The sequence below is a fragment of the Accipiter gentilis genome, chromosome 16, assembly GCF_929443795.1.
Source record: "Accipiter gentilis chromosome 16, bAccGen1.1, whole genome shotgun sequence".
Taxonomy (NCBI): Eukaryota; Metazoa; Chordata; class Aves; order Accipitriformes; family Accipitridae; genus Astur; species Astur gentilis.
The window spans coordinates 8,568,115-8,586,110 of record NC_064895.1 but is presented as its reverse complement, the minus strand read 5'-3'; the positions used below and the strand labels follow the sequence as shown (position 1 = coordinate 8,586,110).

At 41.9% G+C, this 17,996-nt stretch overlaps 1 protein-coding gene across 2 annotated transcripts in view; it reads right to left on the bottom strand.

Annotated features, from left to right (window-relative positions):
* Window positions 1–16,274, bottom strand: part of TDRP (testis development related protein) — a 28,257-nt gene extending 11,983 nt beyond the window's left edge. The window contains exons 1-2 of one of the 2 annotated variants that reach the window (XM_049818650.1): window positions 15,911–16,274; window positions 3,485–3,544 (exon numbers count right to left, since the gene is read on the bottom strand). In XM_049818650.1, the coding sequence (XP_049674607.1) occupies window positions 3,485–3,544; window positions 15,911–16,024 (174 nt within the window). In that variant the 5' untranslated portion in view covers window positions 16,025–16,274. The remainder of the gene's footprint in view (window positions 1–3,484; window positions 3,545–15,910) is intronic. The other variant, XM_049818651.1, reaches the window with a different exon arrangement.
* Window positions 16,275–17,996: the final 1,722 nt, after the last annotated feature.

Genomic DNA, 17,996 nt, shown 5'->3' with positions numbered 1-17,996 from the left:
CTGCTTTGTTACCTGTATTGATTCAAGTGAATCAACCGTACGTAGATCGTGTATGTTGACTACAATTTTTCTTTCTTTAGATAAAACAGGGAACAAACGTCTACTGACAGTTAATTTTATGAAGTGCCCCAGAAAGGGACATCTCCGCTTAAACTGGAAGTTTCCTACAAAATTGAGAGGTACTATTACCAAAAATGACTTTAGGTATACCATTTTTTACCACATCAACAAATTCTGATGATTTACATGACTCTCAGCTTCCCGTACTAGGTAAACAGGCAATGAGTAATAAACGAACAAAAGAGTCTACTGGGAAACAGTAAAGCATCACTAACAAGACATTTCAGTTAATTTTACTGTCAAAGGTATATAGTTCATCATTACAGCTCTACTAGAGGGCAAGAAGGTTCATGAAAAATTAGGCTAAAAGGCAACAAACCAGGAGTATTAACAGTTGGGTATAAGCTTAAGAAGTAGATTGAGTCCTAAAAGCAAATTTTAAAAGTACCTTGCACACAAAAAAGTAAGTAGATATAGATGAACATATACTAAAGGAGAAGACTGTGTAAATTTAACTGAAAACAGTTCGATCCATCCATCAGATAGATGGGGGTAATATACGTGAGCACCTTGTTATGGGAGGGGAAAAAAAAGCACAGAATTCAATCAAGTCAAAGAAAAATAGCAAAGATTTGAGACACTATGTTAGAGGTACAAGACAAACTGTACGTTCCAAAGCAAGAGATTCAAGTATATTCAAATATTACTCTGACTCTAAAATAGTACTGCTTTATGAGTGGGTACCAGTACTTTCAATATATTCCTGTTAGACTTTTCTGCTTCCCGACTGCCTGGCCAGCAGGGCTCTGGAGCACAGAAGTCACTCTCTGCGGGCTAGAACAAGCCACATGACAGCCTTAGCAACCAAAAAGAGCAATTACAGGGGATTCTTGCTGTATACCTGCAGTGAGAATCAGCATGTTCAATGCCATTGTGTAGTTAAGCGGCTAATCCCTAAAAAGCCACTGCTCAGCATGTACGAAATGAGATTTCCAGAAATTTATATTTTGGCCAAGTTTTAGCAGACTGTCACAAGTATTTTCACAGAGGATTGACAACTGGTGAATCAAAACCCTCCAGCAAAGTAGAGGCACTCCGCAAAACACTTGCAGAAAATTTTTATAAACGTAAACAAAAAGAACGGATTTTCCTCTCAACCTTGACTGAGAAAAAACAATTGTTTGTTCTACAGCTTCCCTCCCTCCTCCTGGAAAAAAGGAACCTAAAATAAAAAGCTAGAGATGGAATTTTCCATTTAAGTACCTTACAGTTCAATAAAATTACAACTAAGTGTTTTATAATAAAAAAATGCCAATCAGCTTTAATTAAAGTGTTGTTCCCTCATTATAGGAAACCCATTCATAACATGCAAGAACGCAAATAACAGAAAGTGAAAAAACCACACCCCCCTCCAAATTTGTCTTCCTGCTATCAAAGCTTTTTGCTGGGGGAAGGGGGGAATTTCTCAACTCAGCCAACTGCTGGTGTGCAGACCAACAGTCACTCTATTCTGTGGCACACATGAGCTGCAACTCCAGGATTTGGCCCTACCAGAACAGCCCAATGTCTCCAGCTTTGGTATTAAAATTAATATTTAGTTTCTCAAAACAATTTGTCTCCTTTCAAAAGCTGGCCTAGTAAGAACTGCAGATGAAGTCAGTCTCCGCTCTACTTTAACTCAGAAGGCCAGCACACAGGCGAGGCCCCCCCCCCCCCCCCCCCAAGATAGCTTTGCAGAGGCCAAAGGGTCAGGCGCAGTGTGAACATGGGTTCCAGATTTCTGCAGAGCACCACTACAGGGTTTACAGTTCCACACTTTGAGATCTCACAAGGCTTTTTAACCAGCCTTTTGGGAGAGCTGTGAAGAGGGAACTAGAAAAACTCAGCCCTGCAGTTAGCCTGTCCTCACTGCTAAGTGGGCAGCTTCCTGCATGAGCAGAAACTAAGACCATTGTCCAGCCTCCATCTCCAGCCATTAGGACTAGCTCCCACTTTTGCACCTCCAAACTTAGGTCAATGGCTTTCCTCTGCAAACAGGCGTCAGGACTGTCTTAAAACTCAGGCTTCAAGAGACCGGGAAGGCTGTCTCCCTAAAGGGCTGACATACCCTTCATCCACTGCCCTTTTCTTCGAGAACTTCACTGTTCTTCACCATACTGCTTCAACATGGAGACTTTTTTATTCGTGACATGTGCATACTGAAAAGGCCACACACATAATTCATCAGCCTTTTATTAACATATTAAAGATTTTGAAACTTCTGGAATATCACTTTACTGATGGCTTCTATGATGAGAAAACAACCGAGTAAAATACAGAAGTGCTTTCAGAAACAATAAAGAAAGAGAAGGTGAGAAGGTTAAGGTGCTTTTTTGTGAACACATTTTTAAGACAAGAGGGGTTTACTTTAAAACACAAAAATACTGCAGCTCAGTGGTTTGCCTGGTGACTTTTTTTCTCTTTAAGTCAAAACACACACTTAGCAACCCTTCCTGAATGACCAAGTAAGGGGCAAAAAAGTTTCAGTATAAAATAGATTAATTTTAAGATTCTTTTCCTAAACATTCATCATCTGGCATAAAATAAACAGTAATTTATGTTTTCATAAAAAGAATACATTTCATCTAAAAAGTAGGAAAAGGTATAGTACAATCTCACTTCTATTTTCAGTGAAAATCATGCTGCATGTGAAGTAGAACAAAAAGAAGTAACAGAGACAGATGTTCAGTTTATACATATTAATGTAAAGTATCCTATTACACTAATGAGCCTATTTTTAAATGCTTTTGTCTATACCTATGGATTTTCAAAACAAGCTCTAGCATATCATAACAACTTCCCGTTCTTTCATCTTCTACTAGTGTATTTTAAGAACATTAAAAAAGATTCTTGGACACGTATCAAGGTAAAAAAAAAAAAAAAAAAAAAAAAAAAAAAACCCAACTTGTATGCCTATTTTTCTTTTCTGAAACAGATACGAGAGAAAGTCCTTAACCTCTTGTGGCCAGAAAGGCAGTTGAGCTACATATAATGGAATAAATGTCCCAAATCCCTCCTACTTTTCATGTTTTCATCATCTGTTACAGCTAGAATTTAGTGTTTCCTTAGACTTCAGTTATTCCTGTGGCTTATGTTTATTTTGTGTTTTAATATTCACTATGTGTAAGAAAAAAAATTAAGATATCATCTTCTCCTCCCCATTAATGAAAGGAAATAAGGCAGCTTTCTAACTAATACTGCACTTCTAATATTACTTCAATGAGTACCCCATGACCAACGATCATAAGTAATTATAAAATCATCAGTGAAGGACATAAATATCCTCCTTAATCAGGCTGCACGTGAAAAACAGGTAGCTTCCTAACATATATTGACAGAAATATAGAGGATATAAACGTTACACTTCCAAAGAACAGGTATTTACCTTTGTTGCAAGTTGTGACACTGAAGATGAAACTTCATCATGAAGAAACTGGTCTTTATTCTCAAAAAAAGGATAAAGATAAAAAAGGCCGATAGTCAGTTTTGGTTTGACAATTAGCAGTGACACATTTTAGAGTATTCATAAATGCTTTTATTCTATTCAGCCCATCATAAAAGAAAATTGACAAAATAAAATCACAATGCAAAACTAAGCGAACACCACTATTGAAATAAAAAATGTGAACAAAACTGCACTTGGAATGATGAAAAATGCTGCACCAGATGTTTTTAAAAAAAAAAAAAAAATCAAACCCTACAAAACCAAAAACCCCACAGCACAAAGAAACATCAAGAAAACCTTTGCGTCATAACAATTTTAGTATGATTAAAATTAAAAATTTTATTTGAATCTTAATAATTGTGTCTGTATTTTTTGGATCTACACTGATTTTCTGAATACCATACTAGATAATGGTCTATGCAGTGTCTGTAGGCTGGGGGGAGAGGAATATCCCAAGATTATTTCCTCCTTCACATTAAAAAACATTACATTTCCCTAACTCAAGGACAGACTTTTGCCCACATTCCTTTTCCCTCCATTTGTAACTGTAGATTTCTGAAGAAAACCAGAGTACTGAAGATGCTAGTGGAGGTAATTCAGTAGGACAGCATTTCTGTCCTTCTCTTGAAGTAAGTTGGTATCTTAGTACGCTCAGACCATCCTTTTACTATCAACGTTCTCTTCCAAGACATGACAAGTAAGATCAGCGTCAGGAGTACTTTAGGGGCCAAAGATAGATATAGAAAGTGTGGCATAGCGTACAGGAATTATGTAATTTTAACTTTCTTCAATCTGTGTTCTAATGAAAAAAGTAACTTTTTTTTTTTTTGCTCTACATATAACTCCAAATACAAACAGTCCTCAAGTAAAAACCAAGAATAGCTACCTATAACTGAAATTATTTAACTTCAATTCCAAGAAAAAACAAAATTACAACAGAATGGTTTATAGAAAGCATCTTTGAAATGGCAGTTTCACAGAATACCTTGTATTCACTTTGGTCCATTTTTTGCTTATGTCAGCACTTATTGTTTCAAAACCAAATTTATCAACTTCCTTTTCAACTACAGTAAATGCTAAGGAGTTGATATGCTCTTTGTTCTGTAAGCTTAATTTTTGTTTTAGGGTAGCTCCACACACACATATCCCAAGACATCCAAAACACACAGTATCCCAGCTCCTACGCTTTACCAAAGACCTCCTTCACTTTGCTAACAGCCATCAGAAAGAGGTGAGAAAGCCAGCATGAGAAGTGTTAGGTATTTCTAGTCATGTGGGGGCCCACATGTATCAGCTTCATTTTGAGAGACCAGCTTCAAATCCCATGCATCTTTTTTTGTTATGGTTGTTTTTTTATTTTTTTTATATTTATATTTATTTATTTGCCAACTAGCGTTTCCATTTATAGGCAATACTTTGTGTTATAAAAGGGACAAGGATGGAGATAGGAGCACTTCTAGAACTAGTATGAAAACCATCGCACTATAGTTCAATAATAACTGTATGTTGAAATAGAGCAACTTGTAGATAGACAGCTTTACTTGTTGGGGCAGAACACAAAGTCAGGAACTCCTGTTATCATTCAAAATGAGAATATTACTTCCTGTGGATCTTAACAAGTTATTTAACTTCCAGACTTCAATTAGCTGTCTTTAACACAGGAGGATATTATTGTAGATGGGATACCAAAAATGACAAAGTTAAGATTTGTGTAGTACTCTAAACTGAAATTCAATTACTTTGTGTGTCGCCCCCGCCCCCCCTTTTTTTTTTTTTTGCTTTCTTTCCTTTTAAAAGAATCATGGGCAATGTTTTAAAAGGAAATGCCCCCACACACCATTTCAGAAGTTTCCTTGTTTCTCCTCAACACTGTCAGCTCTCAAACTTTTAGATGAGGTTGCAAAGCCTTAGACTTAACATGATGGCATCTCTGCTTGGACACAGGGTAAGACCTAGAGAATACCTCATCTATTTGTCCAAATTTTTACCAAAAAGCAAAAAAAAAAAAAAATAACAAGAACTAGAAAAGCCTAAAGGGGAAGTATCATAAGAGGAGAAATTATCTCAAACATCCATAGTTGGCAGAGCTACCAGTTTCAACAACCAACAATACTGTCTCCAGAACAAACAAGACGCTGTTAGTACCTTCCAAAGAAATAACACCTCTCATTTTAATTCTTCCAGCTCTCCAAATATCTTAAGAAGGATAATAAAAATATGAAAGCGCATAAAGAGACTTTATGCTCTACTAGAGAGAAGAGAAAAGATGGATGTGTGAAGGCATACAGCCTCTAGCAAGCTAGAGCACAGGGAAGCAAGAGCACGAAGCAACTTTCACAGTGCAAGCTTTTAGGGGAAAACCAAGAGATGCAATGAACACCTCATGTGGCTAGGGAGTCAGCATAATAAAATGTGAATACCGCTGTTGATAAAAAATGTAATTCACAATAAATAGGAGACAAAAAGGGGTTATTTCTTTGCTGCTTTAAAAGTGTGACAACCAGGGCTGTGATTCTGTGTTAATGAGGTGTTATTACTCACGGACGTACAAGGTGCTGCCTCATAAGGAATGAGACAGTAGTTTGCAGTAACTATGCTCAGGCAACGGAGGCTGACGGTAAGAAGACAACACAAAGTTAAAAGATACAAAAAACAAAGACTAAAAGATATGAAACCCTCAAGAAAGCTACTGGTGAGAATCCAATACCTAAAATACCTTTTCGGGGGTGGAAGACCTATCAAGTATCCACAGTATCCTTTTAAGATACACTGCCTATGAAAAGGAGACTTGGACAACTGTGGTGTGCTTGTGCTATCCATCCATACACCCCACATGCTCACAGTAACTCTTGATTGAAACTGGCCAGTAGGTTTGAATTCAGCAGTCTCAAAGAGACTAGATGTCCAAACGTTTTGCGGAAAAATCCATCAGAATAATTTGCATTTTTCAGTGATACACATTAATACACCCTCTTCTGATACATATTCTCTACTTCTCTCACCATTCACACATCAGGGAGCCTACAATTTGGTTTTTTGAATTTTCTTTAGGGGACAATCAACCGTACAGCTACATTTAAAGAGTAAAGATGAGCTTCCTTTATAATGCTGCGTAACACATGCTGACACTGAACACTTATAAATTATTTCAGTATTTTAATCTGGTCAGTTTACAGTTACAACAACTCATTTTTTACTTCATTTTAAAAGAAAAACACAGACCACATTATAGTATTTAGTAACTAATAGGTGACTAAATGCTAATGCTAGTGGGAAATGCTGATCAGCAACTCTAATAGCCTTCCAGTTCTGGCAGGGGAAGGTTGGTATGCACAGTGTGTTTTCATAAGGAAACAAGTGCCCTTTTGTTGGACATACTGCAAACCATAAGGTACTCAAGGGATTAATTCAACTAGCACACAAACCTTTTTGTACAGAGATCAAAATTGTAATCTACTTCCCTCAGCTTCCTTTGTGGTAAAGTAATTAATTAGTCTCTTCAGATCATTCACTTTCATAATTCAGGCCAAGATGAGGAACACTGGACATCAAAGTGTTAAGTCAAATAATAGCATCACCTCACCCTGCATGCCCTTCTTTTGCTCTAGTACATAAAATGGTTTATTATCGATTTTCCCTACCCAGCTGTGGAACCCTCCGATTGTACACACACTAGCTGTCAAAGCCAAGCACACTTAAGAGTAAACAAGCTATTATTAAAAGAGTAGGTCCTTTTGGTGCAAATTCTTGCCCTTCTGCTGACCTATTACATCCCCTCTACCTATCATCACATCTCACCAAGGACTGAGTGTGATTTAAAGTCTAGGTTATCATGCCTGTAAGTGCAAATTAGATTACGAACCACAAATATATAATTTAAGTAGAAAAAAAAAAACCCAAGCAAACACCACCTCAAGAGATATGCCCCAGGGTAGAATTTAACACAATTTCCAATATTCCACAAACCCCACTAAATAATTTAGTGATAGGAGAGGGGAAAATTAAATAAAAAAAAATAAAAAAAATTAAAAAGCACTCAGGAAATCACAAACCTGAAAGTTAACCTCTGAAGTTGGAAAGATTCCCAAAACACTGATTACAAACCAAACAGTTGAGCAACTATATATACACAGCCTGACCAGAAACAGCACAGATTCGGAAGAGGAGATCAAACTGCCAGATCACCATCTTAAAATACAGCTAACAAAAGAAACAGTTTCCTTGGGTTTGAGTAGGGTCTCGCTATAACGTCACATGAAAGAAACAAGACTAAAGCAGATTATTAATGCAAAAGCTTCTCTGCTTATCTAATTCTAGAACTGAATCAAAAACAATGCAAAATGCACTCAAACATGAGTAAGAAGAAAGCTACCACCAGAAGATCAGTGGCATTGGGCCTCATTTTCTTTGCTGCACCTATAATACACACTTGGAAAAATTTAATGTGTGGATATATGCTTTCTGAATCAGGAAACTGAGGCAACAGTGATCAAATGTAAGTGGGCACTGCAACAACTATACTATTTTCAACATATTCTTTTAACACAGCTGAAGAATAAAGCTGAACTGTACCTGAACACTCATACACAACTGAACAGGCCCTTTACGGAAAAACAAGGTTTGCAGTTTTAACATATAAAGGATGCATTACTCAGTCATACATAGCTTTCTTCCAGGACACGAGGCTACGTGTTCAGCAGATATAACTCCTGTGCTGAACCATGAATTGCCTCTGTTCCTTTCTGGCGGAGGTAGCCTAGACGGAGATCATTTCATTAGTCTTGTCCGTATTTCATCTACTGCTAGATCTCAATCTTCCGTTTGTAGGTCCCTAAAGCAAGTGAGTGAACCAAACTAGCCATCTGGGCAGGTGGTGTAAATTGAAAATTTCCTATTAATATCACCGATGAAAAATATTAACCTAGGCATTTCTAAAGTCTGTTCATGCTCAATAGTAATTCAGTACTTTAAACTCATTTTTCTCTTCTATGAAAAAAAATACTTTTCCACTCCAGATTGCTCACTACACTTAGAAAAACAGCTACATTATCACAATAAACCATTTTAAATGCCACTGTGACTAAATAGTGACAGTGACTCCTATCCTGCAAGTTTCCTCTGCCAGTCTTTGGCGAAACTGAAAATACTTTGTCCATAAAGAAAAGGAGAATGTAAAAATCCAAGTCTGTTAAAAAATTAACTTTCATCTTGGGATATATTTAGTAGACAACAGTAATCTTGAAACATGCTTCTAAAATATAATTCATCAGACCATTTCTAGAAGACCTTATTTCACTCCTCTGACTTTACAAAGTCCAGGTGTCTATTTCAGGTACAGCAGACAACTCATCCAATGTATTTAAAAACGCTTCCATCTTCTAGGCCCCAGACTTTCGTAACTACCTATTATTCACCAGACCAACTGGAAGATTAAAAACAGTTTTCCTATGTTTTCACCTTTCAAATTATTATTAATATTGAATAAATTAAAACTAAGACGATGCTCTTTCCTTCAGCATCCACAGCTGTCAAGAACTTGTTTAGCATTTTCACAGACTCTGTTTCATTCAACCACTTCAGTTATTACTTCACATTCCATTACGTTTAAAATAGAATATCTAAACTATTGCCATATTTTTACTGTCAATTGATATAAATGGCTGAACGTACTGGAGAAGATTAATTTCAGAATGTAAGTATTTACATAAGAACACTTCTGTAGTTCTGCATTTTATTGGCATTACAAAGAGAAACATCAGAACACCAGACTCCTACACTCTGTGTTTTTACATCAATACACAAGGTTATTCTATTCATCGTTCACTTTACTGTGCATCTCCGTAGTAAGTGGTTATAATACATCTTACTCAGACTTTGCTTCTCTGAAATATTTTTGGAAGAATGTTATTAAAGATTAAACACCATAAAAATATTTTTAAAAGCTCAGATCATTATGAATTTAGTTTTGCCCAATTTATAATATTTCAAATATGCTTCAAGAAATGGAAACAGCTGTATTAAGATCAAAATACCATCACTGTCTAAGCCGAAACAAAAAAGGTCAAATAATCAATCTGCCTTCAATTGCTGCGACAATTCAAATATTCCAGTGAAGTTTTCAATTTTGATGAAATTTGACTAAAAATCTGTCAATTATTTCACAATTTATCCATACTAGAAGTTCATATTTGCTTTTTTTTTTGACCCAGAAAACAAACCAACAGACGCAAATTCAAAAGACAGTAGCTGACATACAATTTTTATTCAGTCATAGCATTTGCAATTAAATTACCCATCTTTAAAAAAGCTCTTGCAGGAGTAATGGCAATATTTTCATGGTATAGTTTCTGCAAAACAGGTTGAATGCATTATTTTTGGTTATAGTGTTCACCAGCATATGCACTGCTCCCTTTTGACCGGCGGCTTTTATCAGCACTTGTGGTGTTCACACAGACCCGTCCTGGAGCTCCTCACAAAGGACCAGCAGTGAAACTTGTGGGAAATGTATCTCTGATGATGGCAGAACTGAAAGATAGTCTACCCGGTAAAGCATTCAGTAACTTCTAATAACTCTACTTATGTTACGGATGTTCTCATGCAATCTGGCAAATGGTTTCTATAAAAGCAAGGAAAAAAATTATAAGCCTATTTTACCAGTAAAGAATTAAATGGATTAAAACGATTATTTCTTTCTCAAAAGCCAATGTATTTTTGTTTGTATATTACTGGTAGCAAGTCCAGCGCTGCTAGGAGAGTATGGCTCCAGAAACCTTGAAGATACAACAACCCCATGAAGATACAACAAACAGTTTAGGGAAAGTAGATCTCAAGCAATGATGTGGAGGAGAAGATAGTGGTTTTGTGGATCAGTGAAAGGGACTAATTCTGTATTAGGCTGTAGGGGAGGAAAAGAGGCAAGGCTGCTGGCAAACTGAGGTGATCAGAGCCAGTAAAGCATAACAGGCTCGAGGAAAGATACAACAAGTGATAAAAATGACAAATGGGGGAGAGGAAAGGGATGTGCTAAGAAAAACCTTGAAAGCAAGGACAGAGATTTAAATGTAAATGTCCTGAAACAAAGGGAGGCCAGCTGAAGAAACGGAAACCGAAGGATGAGGAGGACTTAAACTTCATGCCATAAGCAACAACATTAATATCAACAATGGAATTTGCAGGGACTAGGGGATGGGGAAATGCATTGTAGGTATTAGAAGCTGCAGAGGAAGTAATCACCGTCAGGATGGGAAGTGAAGGTCTGCACAAGAATGTCAGCTGTCTAGACAGAAAGAAAAATAATAATAATTTAAAAAAAAAAACCAAAACCAAACCACAAAACCAAAAAGCAGACCCGGACTTTATAGAGGAAACAGTGGTAAAGTACTGGACACAAATTCACTTTTGCACAATAGATAAAAACCACTGACAACCTTCAGCTTACAGGCTTGACTGAAAGAAAAAGATAGATACTGATGTTGTCCATAGCAGGAGAGCAACCAGACAATACAAGCTTTGTAGGACTTCCAAGAGTCAGAATAAACAAAGAGAGAGGGTAAAGAGGTGAGAAGCAGATCTGATCTGGGTCAACTGTGTCAACACGACAGTATAAATCAGGAAGTGAAGCACCTCAGAAATGAAAGGGATTGAAAGAAGAAAGCCTAAAGCCCCACAAGACACCGTCAGCTCTGTAGAGCTCCAGGAAGACTGGGAAAGAAGGAGGACCCACTCGAGAAGCTGCTGAAAGATAATATGACAAGAAGGAGGAAAAGCAAGAAAGGCAGGCCAAGGAAGAGCTCAGGAAAGTCTTCGCTGTCAGTCCCACGATCTAATGTTCAAGAATGATGACAGAATACAGGTGATGGATTTTAGCCAGGAAAATGTCACTGAAATGTCACAAGAGCAACTCTGATGAAAGGCAAAAACAGGCTAGCAGAGGAGAAGGTATGAAGGAATTACAAGAGTACTGCAGGCAAAGCCTGAGACACACTGAAATGGTTAGCAAGTGAAGGAAAGGCATTAGCTGGATTAACATTGACTGCTTCATTTTTTAATTAAAAAATACCCTTATTCAACGTATTAGTACAACATAAGAAATGCTGCTCAGCTCCCACCCATTCCTGCAGGGCCTGTCTGAGTTCAACTCATTCCAAGATGAAAGCTAGTATTAAAATTGTACCAGAGACCTAAACATCTTCATTAAAATAGATAACTAAAATTCTGTATAGGCAACTTTAAAACATCCAGTGAGCAAGTCTAAACAAAATTCAGGGTAAAACATGTTTTTGCACATATTCTCTTTGAACATAAAAAAAATACAATCGGGGAGAACAGATCAAGGCTAAGGATCTGAAATATTTTTACATGAAAGACAGAGTTGCAGAAAATAATATAGGTCAGCCTGACACCCATCCACTACCCTAATACATAAACGTATTTTAAAGTTGAGCGCCATTTTACGTCAGAGTTACATGTGATATTGACACAGCATTGACATGTCTGGGGACTGATTAGATGATAGCAGGATTGAATCGAGGAGAAATTAGCCTGTCTGCAAAAACACTGCCTTCCAGAAGTCAAAACCCAACATTTTTCCCTTCCCAAAAATGTAACTACAGTTTGAAGCATAATGACTACATTACAAACTGAATGCAAGTTTGGCATGCGTCACTGTACATTTCTAGCATATTTTGGGAGAGCACATTAATTTCATTTTATACATGTGTACTATTTATGTGTGTTAAGTTGCCTTCATGTATTAATTGTAACTTTAGCCAATAAAGCACCTGTGTTGCATAAATTAAAAATATTTATGCTTCAAAGCATAAATTAAAACTAACTTCTAAGATTCAGTCTAAAACTGTCTGGTCTAAAAAAAATATACAATAATCCACACATTTATTTACACAAGTACTGTTCCAAAATTTACTTGTCTTTCTTATCTCAGGAAACACCTTACTATTTTAAATAAGTCCTAACAATTCAAAGGACTTGAATGTATGCAGAAACTTTTGCTAGAAAGTGGCCAGAGGCTGACAATTCCCTCCCATTGCAATTTTCATGTTCTAAAATTTGTTTTTGTTCTCCCCTGGAACAAAATCAAACCATTCTGTATTCCACAAAACCAGAACTGCCAAAACTTCTCTTTTTAGATCAAACTAAGCTTTTCTATTTAAGAACTTCTACAAATCTGAATGTCTGCTTGAGTAAGCCCAGATCAGGCTTCCATATCTAGGATGATTAAAATTTCTGTAGAGTAACAAGGGGGGGGGGGGGGGGGGGTGTGGGGGGGTGGTGGCAGTTTTTACACTTACAGTAGCCTAATTCTTTGTTGCTATCTGCTACTGCAATGTCCTAATTATTAGGTTGCACAGTGAGAACTCCACTCTTTCTCAGCTTTGAAGAAACAGCATATAGCACTAACATTTCATTACACTGTAACACTTTCAGCCTAGTCTGTTTTAATGACACAGATGTGACTACCAATTTCTTTTCTTTGAAGCAAAAAGTTTCAGCATTATTTGTAGCATGAATGGTAGAAGCTTAAGGATTTTCTTCCTGCTTCCCCATTAAAAATGAACACAAGGACAAAAGATAGTTGTTGGGGAAAACAATATACCATAATTCAAAGTCAAACTGTGATGACTACGGTTCATCTTCTCTTTTGCCAAATGACATATCAGAAAAGAACCTAGAGGAAATGAAATCTAACAGTAAACTTCTGCATGAAATCTAACTCTAGGCTTTCTTAATTTACTAAAAAGCACTCAAACAAATTATCTGGATTTTGGCCTTCAAGACAGAAAATTAGGGAAGTCCTGGATTCTCTTCTTCTTGATGAAGTAGTCCTTCACTCACAGCTTAAGCAGGCTGTACCATGACAAAATAAACAGAGCAGAGGCTGAGGAAGACCGAGACTTTCTCTTGCACAGCTAAGGTACCAAGAGAACTGGCCCCGTAACTCCTCCAAGCTCTGGTGGTTCTACTGTCTTCCAAAGTCGGGTTTGGGTGATGCAGGTCAGGACATAGCAGTAGCAAAGTGCAGATCATTACCAAATCCCCCTACACATTACTAGATTTCACTCCCTTGCAATCATATTACTGGGAGCAAAACCAGGTTCTGCTGAAACCAAAGACTAAAAGCAAGGCCCTTGAACCAAATCAGCTGTAACAAGCTGAACAAGCGCATTCAGTTACCTCACGCTTTCTCCTTGACACCTCTCTAAACCATGTTTTACACATACTGTACCTGTGGCTGACCTAGACGCTGCATTTGATAGATCATGCGAATTACAATGTTATTCACGTGGTCAGAGTTTTCCATATAGTCTATCTTCCCTTAAAGTGTACATAAACTCTAAAATAACTACATTTAAATGGTTTTGGGGGAGTGGGGATGGGGGTTTTTTTCCCCAGTTGTCAAATCTTCTTGATTCTAACAGGCAAAACAACTAATAGCTTATGGCCTTCACTCCAGTTTCAAGCTACGCTATAGCCTTGCTAACTTTTCCAAATCCTTTATCTTCAAGAATATTTCATTTAGCGCCTTAGAATATTTTTTTTCCTGTGCCACCTCCAATACCAAAAAGGGAACTTTTATTCCAGTGCCATCGGTAACAGACACTGTGGGAGTTGGAAAGGAATTTTCTTAAAATTGATGAAAATGGCAAACCATTTGCACCAGAAATGACCGTCATCACCATTATAACTTGAGACTGCCACTAATGAAACAGAAGCCCAGGACAGTAAAGACAATCAGACAGGACAAAAAAAACCCAACAAATAAACAAATAAAAAAAACCCAACCTCTGTTGCTAAAGTAGAGGATTGGGAGAACTGTCAGGGCAGAAGTCTGAAGAATCTTCTGACTGGGAGGCTATGGTCAGGAGGGGGTTTGGAGCATTTGTGGTAGAAAAGAGAAGCAGTGACTAGTCAGTGGGATTTACTGGAAGCTTTTGGTGACCTTTGGTGTTCAAGGAAAGTTTCAGGAGGTAAGCAAGTCTAGGAAGGCTGTGGATAGCACAAGCCAGCAGTTTAGGGAAAACAGTGGAAGTTTCCAGGCACCTGAAGATAGGAACTGTAGGAAGGTTAGATCTTGTATGAGATGTTGCAGGAGATACTTCAGGTTGCCTTCAATCCCACAATCACCATTCCACCCCCTGAAGGGGGTCTCCAATATGTGTATCTGTTCTTCCTCTCCCGCAGGAGAAGATCCTATTCATCTACATGAATCTTCACAGCTGCTGCCAAACAAGTAGCAAGGGCTAGGGCTCTTCTGTTCACCGTGCAGGGGAAAGGACAAGGCAAGGCTGAACTGGGTAGCAGACTGGTGATTTTAGCTACTGGAAGACGGAGGGAATAACTGCTGCGATTGGGAGCAGCTGCTCTTCGGCAGTAGCCACGCACGTTGACAACCCGTAGCAGTTGTCAACCGATAACTCGAGTAGAAAGCAGATTATCCAGATACACTCCAGCTCTTCCAGCAAGGTAGGCGAGACAGTCATAGGGCGGGAAGTTGGGTGGGTTTTTGTACATTCTTTTGAATACAAACCTCACCAGTTTGCAGCCCTGGGCAACTGCTTGCTTTAGATACGCAGGTCTCCTCAACCTCTCATACAACATCTAAAGATACTCTGTGGCAACAGATCAGCAACAAAGCAGTATCAGCCAGCGTAACAGGCTTCAGAACTGGACTGCTGCCTAATTGTTATCAAGTTTTTGAAAACAAGTCAACAAACATTCTTTTAGTTGTCTTGCCCGATACTTAACCGATACCCTTCCTTTCAGGTTGCATTTTTTAGGCGACCAGTACTCTGAGAAGGTCACTGCTGGTATTTAACTTACCATTTAACAATGAAAGCTTTCAAGTAAGATTGCGGCTATTTAAAGCCAGCCAGCCAACTACTATTACTGAAACTATAGAAAAAGCAGTCCTGCCAAAACGTCAGCGCTCTACGCAAACCCGCACACATCTGCAAACGAAGATGATGTTCTTACAAATCACGGCTCAATGTATCCTGCCTAACAGACGGGTTGCAGTGCCCCTGCCTAGGGCTGCGAGAGAAAGTACCCTGCGGTACGAAGCCACTGGCACGAAGGGCGGCGGGTGCCAGCAACGCCGGGGGCCGGCTGCTGGGAGAAAACAGGGGAGGACAGACCCGGCCGCACCCCAAAAAGCGGGTGACAGTCGCACGGCCCGCGCGAACAGCCCCTTCTCCGACCGCGGCACATCCAGGGGCGGCAAAAGTGATTACTCATGCCGCCGGAGCGGAGGGCTGCGGGAGCGGGGCGCGGGGCCGAGCCTCACGACCCCTCCCCGGGCCCCGCGGGGGCTCCCCGGCCGCCGCCCGCCGCCGGGCTCCGCGCTCCTACCTGGGGGGCCGCGAAGGCGGCGGCGGCGGCCGGCGGCGGGCCGCGGGGACGCGTCTCCTCCTCCTCGGGCGAGTCGTCCAGCAGAACTTTGCTGCTCTTGTTGAGCTTCCACATGGCGGGCGCGGGGGTGGCGGCTCCCGCCTCCCTTCGTCCTGGCAGCGGCGAGAGGGCCGAGGCGGGACCGGGCGCTGCCTCCGCGGTCCCGGCCGGGGCGAGCTCGGCTCGGCTCGGCACGGCTCGGCTCGCCTGTCACCCCGCCGGGGGCTCCCGGGCCGGGAGGGAGGAGCGCTGCCTGGCGGGGCCGGGAGCCCGCCCCCCCGCGACCGCCTCGCCGGCCGGCCGGCCTGCCGCCGGCCCCGGCCCGCCCAGCCACGGCCCCGGCCCCGGCCCCGCCGCCGCCGCCGCCGCCCCGCCTGGCGGCTGAGGGGAGCCGGGCGTGAGGAGGGTCCCGCCCGCGGCAGCGGCAGGGCGGGCGGGGGCGACGCCTGCCTCGCTGCGCCGCTCCTCACCTGCCGCCGCTCCCCGCCGGGGCCGCCGCCCGCAGCCGCCGCGCCGCCGCTGCCATGTTTGCGGGGGCGGGGGCACGGAGAGGGGGGTGCCGGGGGGAGGCTTTCCCGTCACCACGGCAACCGGCGCGGCGCCGGCCGCGCTCTGACAGCGCCGGGCCCGCTCGGCCGGGTCCGCGGGGCCGGGGCCGGGGTCGGCCCTCCCGCCGGGCGCCTGGCAGCAGCCCCGGCCTCGCCCAGCGGGGAGGGGGGGAAGACCCCCCCCCGCGGCCTTCCGCTGGCACGGCAGGGGGCCCCCGGGGACAAGGCCGCGCCGAGGGCCGCCGCGGGTCCCTCAGAAGAGGGGGCTGGCGGGCGCTGCGGAGGGTGGGGATGGCGCTGCCCAGGCAGCGGCCACAGCAAAATGTCCGTCCAAAGGAGCGGCGCGGGGCACTTGAGGTGGGGCCGGACCTGCCCGTGGCGCGCCCACCCGTGTGCCCGCCGGGGTACCCACCGCCCCCCGGCTCAGCCGGGCCGCACCTCGGGAAGGGCAGGCGCCCCGGCCCGGGCCACGGCGGGCACCGCACGCCTTCTTCCCCTTCCCGCCCTCGTCCTCCCGCCGAGCCCCGCGGGCAGGGCGGAAAAGCCTGGCGCGTCCCGGCTGGAGTCCAGTCCGTCCCAGTAACTCCCAGTTCGATGGCTGAACGAGCCAGACACAACGCCCTACGTGCCAGCTGGTATTTCTGAAGGTTCTTGTGTTCAAGCGGGCGCGCTAGCGTGCTTGTCCCTAAAAATCCCCACCGAGGCACTCGCCTATCCGTGATTTTGAACTGCGAGTTGGGGCCAGGTGTCCAAAGAACCGCAAAAGAGTCCTAAAAAAGCCATTTGGGGTTGTTCTTGCTTAGCGTCACCATGATTTCTCTAGTGAAAGGCGGTAACCCCCTGGGATCCCTCAAGGAAAACTTGCAAGTCTTGCTTTGACCGCCTGATCTCTCCAGGGCCTAAGCAGCAGCAATGAGGCAGCAGCAGTGCTTCGCCGGGGGTGTTTTTGGCTGCAAGGCGCTCCTACCTGCTCAGCTGGAAAAGGGCTCACCCCGGGGCTGGAACGCCAGCTCCCACCGGCCGGTTGCTCCGTATGCTGCCTGTGCCTCAGGTGAGCTGCTTTAACTCCCCATCAGTGGCATATGAACACCCACAGAGTCAAGGATTACAAATCAATGAAAAAACACTACTTTTTCTGCCATAAAACATCCTTATCCATAACAGCTAGCTTCGCAGGCATCACAGTTTTAACTATAATCTCACTTTTGTACCGGTTAAGGGTTTCTGTAATGGCTTAGGAATGCCCTGTAGCTAACTGTAATTTATTACCTAACTGCACAAAAGACACATTCACTTCACTTGAACCTGAAATCACCGGATTTACACCAGTGCAGTTTTAGCCTTCTGTCTTTAGAATGAACTTCACAAAACGACATTGATGTGCATAACGCAAGCGCACAAGTGTTCGAAGGACTGGAAAAGACTAGTTTTACGGTAAGTTTCCACACAAAATCTTCTTTATCTCGTTTTCAATCCCTTCTCTTGCAAGACTAAAAACT